Source organism: Salvelinus fontinalis, chromosome 31 (assembly GCF_029448725.1).
Source record: "Salvelinus fontinalis isolate EN_2023a chromosome 31, ASM2944872v1, whole genome shotgun sequence".
NCBI lineage: Eukaryota > Metazoa > Chordata > Actinopteri > Salmoniformes > Salmonidae > Salvelinus > Salvelinus fontinalis.
The window spans coordinates 34,384,165-34,391,716 of record NC_074695.1 but is presented as its reverse complement, the minus strand read 5'-3'; the positions used below and the strand labels follow the sequence as shown (position 1 = coordinate 34,391,716).

Sequence of the window (7,552 nt, the reverse complement as noted above, 5' to 3'; positions counted from 1 at the left end):
TTGTAGTTTTGGAAACAGAAAACTGTATAGATATTAAATGTTTCATAGATTAAAAAAATGAGCAGAATGTCGCCCAAAATCCATCTCGCTCCATCTTCTCTCACTGCCGGCCCCTGGGCTTCCTCTCATCACCATATATGGTACTGAGTGAACACGCCAAGCGGATGCTTCACATTTATACATCAGTTGAAATATCTGGCTCGTTGTTCTAGCTGTAGTAAATTGGCTCTTTGGCTAGCTTTTGCTACAGCCTATGGCATTGAGCGTTAGCATTCTAGCTAACAACTGCTGCATCCAAAATAGTTATTTTTGCAAAGATCACAACCAAATATAGTCTTAGCGACTGTTAAAGCAATAATCAAAACGTAATTAAATGCGTATGAGAACCTTAAAAAGTTAGTTTGTTTAGAAGTAATAAAAACGTAAATCTAGGCTATGTTGAATGGGCGCAGATGACGATGATGGCTTTCTCATGGTGCATTCAAGACAACTGAGAACTTGGGGGGGAAAACGAGGTAAAATGACGTCATGAATCTTAAATTCGTAAAGTCGGAGCTCTAGAAAGAGGCCAAAGTTCCCGACTTGAAATCCCGAGTTAGATGACCGTTGAAAACTGATTTTCCCAGTCGGGGCTTGTTTTTTCCTAGTTCCAAATTGTCTTGAACGCACTGAAGTTGGAGGTTTCCGAGCTTCCAGTTGGTTTGAAGGCTGCATTAGTTGCGCATTCAAAAGACAAGCGCGTCTGTGCGTGACGTCAGTGTGTCTTGTACTGACTGAAAGGGGGTCTACCAGTGCTGTACGCTTTTTCTCTCTTCCTATGATTTGGGAAATATGAAAATAAATGTAAATAAATGTTCAAAGATTGTGTGTGTGTGTGTGTGTGTAATTCATTGGAATTCATGATTATAAATACATTTTTTTCATTCATGAGGTTGCCATGACAACATGTGTTGTCAAACCAGGTAGATACTAGCTAGCTAGCTACTCCTTTCTAGTATCTCTGGTCAAACTACTCGACAGCTAGCTGACGTTAATGCTAGCTAGCTAAACATTTAGCTAATTAACCTTTTAGCTGACCCTGGTAAACAGATGTGGTGAATGCTACCACGAAAACATGTCAAAGAATAAGGTAGGAAAGCCCTTAAAATTAAAATCTATGCATGCTCTGATTAGCCAACTTTAACGTTACTGTTAGCGCATTTTGACCTGTAGTTCTGATATTGGTGAAGCTGAAGGCTCTGGTTCTTCTAGGCAGCCGATAGTGGGCTCTACAGCAGATTTAGCACCGATTATCAGCTGCCTAGGCTGGTCTGGTCACGACTTCATTGTGTCCGAAAATATATATTTAGCTTTGTCTCTTTTGTGAAAGTTAGCGAAGATAATCAACTAACGTTAAATGTCTAGCTAGTTAATTTAGTAGCCTATCACTTGTTCAGGCAATTGTGAATGGCTAGCTAGCTTAAATCATTAATTGTTTCACCAGACGGCTGGATACAAGGGTCCTTATGGTTATCAAAAAAGAAGAGAGGGGTGAGTTGTTCTGCAAATATGGTTGTTAACCAGCTAACGTTAGCTAGTTAACGTTACGCACTAGCATGATTGGAAACATCTGACAGTACATAGACAATTTGACATTCATTTTGACACCCAGCTAGTTAATTGATGATAGCCACTGTAGGCTAATGCTGTTAGCTGTATGTGTTTTGTTTATTTGCATTTTACTAGCTATATTGTGTGTACACACTTTAAGAATAAAAGGTTTTACATGTAACCAAATGAGTGTTCTTCAAAGTGTCCTCCAATGGGGACAGCCGAAGAACCCATTTAGGTTCTAGATATAACTTTTTTTCCTTAGTGTAGACGGACTTACTTACATGACAAGAAGTAAAATGCACATGATTTGTGATATGTGATCACAGTAATGGCAAATGGGATTGTATTTGGTGTGATGTTGGATGGCTGATGTTTGTGACATAGCCTGGCAATGGAAGATACTAACAAACCACTTGTTGACTCCATAGGGATGGAAGAAGTTGTGTACGTTACAAATGTGGCCTAACAAACACCATTCAAGATGTCTTGCGACAAAGACCAGGCTGGATGGAGGTCAAAGAGTGAGTTGTGTAGGCTAGACCTAGTGATGTAGCCATAATGTGTGTGTGTGCGTGCGTGCATCCACTACATTGAATTTTGATTAGGCTTTGTAGCATATTGTATCCAGAGTGTGTGTATCTATGTATGTGTGAGTGCATGTGAGCATTTTAATTAGCATATTGTATCCTGAGTGACTTAGCCTACATTACAAGATGTCAAATGCCCATGTTTAAAAACTTTTTTTTTTAAATCTGTGAGCGCAGTGATGGAGAATGGGATTTTAACTGGTGTGATGTTGGGTGGCTGAGGGAGAATTTCGATCACTCCTACATGGAAGAACACGTGAGGATATGCCATTTCCGCAATCATTATGAGGTCAGTCAGTACCATTACAGATTAGTCAGTAACACTTACTGTGGGATCCCCCTATCTATGTATTCATAAAGCCTTTACAACACTAGCCTACAAAAGACATTAGGCTATAACAGCCGTCATATGTATTCTTGTTAGATGACAGGCAAATCTGTTGTCATGTGCTTCTATGTCAACTACTGCACATGACAACAGATTTGCCTGACTGTAGCCTAACTAGCATCATAGAATATTTTGCCGGTGTCCATAAGGTTCATGTTTATCACTGCCTATGGGGGACATTATAATGTCTTAGCTGTTATGAAGGCTTTTATGATGCACGAGGATCCCTACAATAGTGTTACCATGTATTGTAAAAATAGCTGTTACCATATATGGACAGCAGGTGTCATTGTAACATATTTTCCCATGTGGCGCTCTTATTTATAGTCATGTGTATTATAAAGGCAATCTGCAGTTCAAACAACAAAGCGGTCACCCCACACTGTTTTGGTAAACAGCTGAGGAATGGGGCTGGAGAAATGCAACCACTCTCAAATTCATAGTTAGATAGACTTATGGATAAAAGGACTGACCATCCATCCCTGAGATCAAAAATTTACATTATTAGTTTAAGTAAGATCATAAGGCATTTCTTAAAGAATCAAGGTGTATATAGGCTATCATTAATTTAAGAGTCAAAAAATTGATGTACCAATTGCAGATTGCCCCTCATAACATAACACTTATGTTTGTACTGTATCATAATCTTCATTTGATTTATGATGCAGCTGACGCGCAAGAACCTAATGGTGAAAAACCTGAAGAGGTACCGCAAAACCCTTGAGAGGGAAGCTGGCCGCATTGAAGCGTCCAAATGTGACTTTTTCCCCCGAACCTTTGAACTACCCAGTGAATACCACCTCTTTGTGGAAGAGTTCAAACGGAGCCCGGGCAGCACCTGGATCATGAAACCGGTGAGAGGACTTGCAGATTTGTTTTATTGTTTAATATAGGCCTATCGAACCTTTAATTAATCCATTCCCATCAAAGATACAAAAACATATATATTCCAAGGGAGATGTGGCAAACAAGGCAGCTCCAGTTTAAAAAATACACAGAACAATCATACAACCAGAACATACTGTACCTGTGCACTAAATCTATAAGTCTACAAATACATTATTTTCAACAGTAAACGTGACAATTCACACAAGCTTAGTTTAGCATTAGGTTGCCATCAGTAATAAGAAGAGTAGACAAAACAAAACTTTTGCTTTTACATTATGCACTAACATAATACATTTGTATCTTTATACTATAGTTATGAAGTTCATCTCCCTCTATCAATCTTTGTTCAGGTTGCAAGATCTCAGGGGAAGGGCATTTTCCTATTTCAAAAACTGAAAGACATCATGGACTGGAAAAAGGTAACACCATGCGGTAATATAATAAATTGAAACATGACATTATATGATTGTTGTGCAATGTCGATGTCTTATAGGTTGTTGCCCTTAACTTATACATGGTTTATGTTCATGTTTGTAAAAAAAAAAAGACTGACAAACACACACTGACACTGTATGTTTGTGTTTGTACAGGATGGGAGTCGCTCAGAGGAGCAGAGAGATGAGACTCAAGTGGAGAGCTACGTTGCACAGCGCTACATAGAAAATCCCTACCTTATCAGTGGTGCATTAAACTTAAGTTTGATAATAGGTCTAAGTTTGGAATAAATTATTACACAATGGATTATTTTGATATTTCTGTATTGCTCTTCTCTAACTTTCTCTTTTTATGACCTTTCCTTACATAGGAAGAAAATTTGACTTGAGGGTTTATGTATTGGTTACATCAGTAAGTTTAGGTCTTCTCAATCACTAAATGAATCAAAATCAAAGTAATCAAATCTAAAACTATTTTGGTAGATCATTGGATTAAAGCACTTCACTCATACGGGCTTGACACACGTCAACCGATGAAGTAAGCAACACATGCTGTAAAATATGTACATTTAACACTGTTAACTAGAATTCATTTGTGTGTGTGTCTTAGTATATCCCACTGAAGGCATGGTTATATCGAGATGGTTTTGCTCGATTCTCCAGCACCCGATTCTCTCTCACCAGCATTGATGACCAGTGTATCCTTCTCCTTACCTCATTACAGCCTTGAATGTGAAGCTGAGTTATTGTCTAAGAACAGTTATCTGCACACAGTAGTCGACTGTTCTGCAGCCAAATAATAATTGTCTTTTCCTAAGAAACAAACTCCCAACGGTCGGCTCTATTTCATCTCGACTCAATTCAGGATTAAAACCCGGAATCCTAATAATAAATTGTCTCTAACAATTTGAGTCTTTTGAATCGCCTGGAATTTAAATACATTTGACCCAAATTCTGTTCTACTATTTCTCTATCATCTCTTTCTCCAGTGCCAGTCTGTTTGTGCCATAATGCCAACTCCTTGTCACTCATTATCCTGTCATATAGTGCATTCCAAAAGTATTCAGACCCCTTGACCTTTTCCACATTTTGTTACATTACAGCCTTATTCTAAAATGGATTAAATAATTTTTTCCCCTCATCAATCTACACACAATACCCCATAATGACAAAGCAAAAACAGGGTTTTAAGAAATTGTTTGGCTTGGCAATGACAGCAATGGAGTTGGCAGGAGTACAAACAGATCTGGGACGAGGCAAATAGAACATGTCTCTTTAATGCTTCTCCTAAGATGTCCATCTCACCAATGTGGCAGTGCAAAAAACAGCGCCAGATTATGATCCTGAAAAGGTGTGTAGAATTCCTTCAAAAGTCACAATGTTGGGGGTAATCTAATCCGAATGTTTAGTAAGACCCCTGCTAAACACAATTGAAGAATAAATTACTTTGCTATGAATCTCTCTCTCTCTGTTCTCCCTTCCGTGTGTGTAGGGCTGTAAGTGGCAGATGCAGCAGCTTCGGCGATACCTGACTGCGAGGCATGGCACAGAGACCATAGAGGCTCTGTTTAAGGACGTTGACAACATATTTGTCCGTAGCCTGCAGAGTGTGCAGAAAGTAATCATCAACGACAAACACTGCTTTGAGCTCTATGGCTATGACATCCTACTGGATCAGGACCTCAAACCGTGAGACACACGCACACCTCCCTCCTCATTCCCCACCAACTGACTGCATTTTTAATGCAAAACATTAACCAGTCTGAGCCCAGTATGTAACCATTGAATTGCTTTATAAATCTGACATTTATGTAGGAAGGAACCTCATGAAGCTGGTTGAGGGAATGCAAAGAGTGTGCAAAGCTGTCATCAAGGCAAAGGGTGGCTACTTTGAAGAATCTAAAATCTAAAATATATTATGATTTGTTTAACACTTTTTTGGTTACTACATGATTCCATATGTGTTATTTCATAGTTTTGATGTCTTAACTATTATTCTACAATGTAGAAAATAGTAAAAATAAAGAAAACCCCTTGAATGAAAGGGAGAGAGGGATACCTAGTCAGTTGTACAACTTCAACTGAAATATGTCTTCCGCATTTAACCCAACCCCTCTGAATCAGAGAGGTACGGTGGGCTGCCTTAATCGACATCCATGTCTTGAGTAGATGTATCCAAACTTTTGACTGGTACTGTATATATACACAGTATATATACAGTGCATTCGGAAAGTTTTCAGACACCTTAACTTTTTCCACATTGTTACGTTACAGCCTTATTCCAGAATGGATTCAATAGTTTTTTTTCTCATCAATCTACACACAAGACCCCGTAATGACAAAACAAAAAACATTTGCAGATGTATTAAAAATAAAAACTGATATAACATTTACATAAGTATTCAGACCCTTTACCCAGTACTTTGGCAGCGATTACAGCCTCGATTCTTCTTGGGTATGACGCTATAAGCTTGGCACACCTGTATTTGAGTTTTTCCCATTGTTCTCTGGAGATCCTCAAGCTCTGTCAGGTTGGATGGGGAGCGTCGCGGCTTAGTTATTTTCAGGTCTCTCCAGAGATGTTCGATCGGGTTCAAGTCCGTCCTCTGGCTGGGCCACTCAAGGACATTGAGACTTGTTCCAAAGCCACTCCTGCGTTGTCTTGGCTGTGTGCTTAGGGTCGTTGTCCTGTTAGAAGGTGAACCTTCACCCCAGTCTGAGGTCCTGAGCGCTCTGGAGAAGGTTTTAATCAAGGATTTCTCTGTACTTTGCTCCATTCATCTTTCTCTCGATCCTGACTAGTCTCCCAGTGCCTGCGGCTGAAAAACATCTCCAGAGCATGATGCTGCTACCACCATGCTTTTCCATAGGTATCAGGTTTCCTCCAGACGTGACGCTTGACATTCAGGCCAAAGAGTTCAATCTTTGTTTCATCAGATCAGAGAATCTTGTTTCTCATGGTCTGAGAGTCCTTTAGGTGCCTTTTGACAAACTTCAAGCGGGCTGTCATGTGGCTTTCGTCTGGCCTGATTGTTGGAGTGCTGCAGAGATGGTTGTCCTTCTGGAAGGTTCTCCCATCTCTACAGAGGAACTCTGGAGCTCTGTCACAGTGACCATCGGGTTCTTGGTCACCTCTCTGACCAAGGCCCTTCTCCCCCGATTGCTCAGTTTGGCCGGGCGGCCAGCTCTAAGAAGAGTCTTGGTGGTTCCAAACTCTTTCAGTTTAATAATGATGGAGGCCACTGTGTTCTTGGGAACATTCAATGCTGCAGACATTTTCTGGTACCCTTCCCCAGATCTGTGCCTCGACACAATCCTGTCTCGGAGCTCTACAGACAATTCCTTCAACCTCGTGGCTTAGTTTTTGCTCTGACATGCACTTTCAACTTTGGGACCTTAAATAGACAGGTGTGTGCCTTTCCAAATCATGTCCAATCAATTGAATTTACCACAGGTGGACTCCAATCAAGTTGTAGAAACATCTCAAGGATGATCAATGGAAACCGTTTGCACATGAGCTCAATTTTGAGTCTCTTAGCACAGGGTCTGACTACATATGTAAATAAGGTATATCTGTTTTTTAAATTTAATAAATGTGCAACATTTTCTAAAAATCTGTTGTCCCTTTGTCATTATAGGATGTTATGTGTAGATTGATGAGA

The 7,552-nt window shown here is 39.8% G+C and overlaps 1 protein-coding gene across 1 annotated transcript in view; it reads left to right on the top strand.

The window, feature by feature from the left end:
* The first annotated feature begins 940 nt into the window (after nucleotides 1-940).
* Nucleotides 941-7,552, top strand: part of ttll9 (tubulin tyrosine ligase-like family, member 9) — an 11,110-nt gene continuing 4,498 nt past the window's right edge. Inside the window, exons 1-11 of the mRNA XM_055892337.1 lie at nucleotides 941-1,129; nucleotides 1,484-1,530; nucleotides 2,022-2,114; nucleotides 2,358-2,469; nucleotides 3,237-3,422; nucleotides 3,807-3,875; nucleotides 4,047-4,137; nucleotides 4,262-4,302; nucleotides 4,501-4,588; nucleotides 5,183-5,241; nucleotides 5,383-5,579. Of these exons, the coding sequence (XP_055748312.1) occupies nucleotides 1,115-1,129; nucleotides 1,484-1,530; nucleotides 2,022-2,114; nucleotides 2,358-2,469; nucleotides 3,237-3,422; nucleotides 3,807-3,875; nucleotides 4,047-4,137; nucleotides 4,262-4,302; nucleotides 4,501-4,588; nucleotides 5,183-5,241; nucleotides 5,383-5,579 (998 nt within the window). The 5' untranslated portion in view covers nucleotides 941-1,114. The remainder of the gene's footprint in view (nucleotides 1,130-1,483; nucleotides 1,531-2,021; nucleotides 2,115-2,357; nucleotides 2,470-3,236; nucleotides 3,423-3,806; nucleotides 3,876-4,046; nucleotides 4,138-4,261; nucleotides 4,303-4,500; nucleotides 4,589-5,182; nucleotides 5,242-5,382; nucleotides 5,580-7,552) is intronic.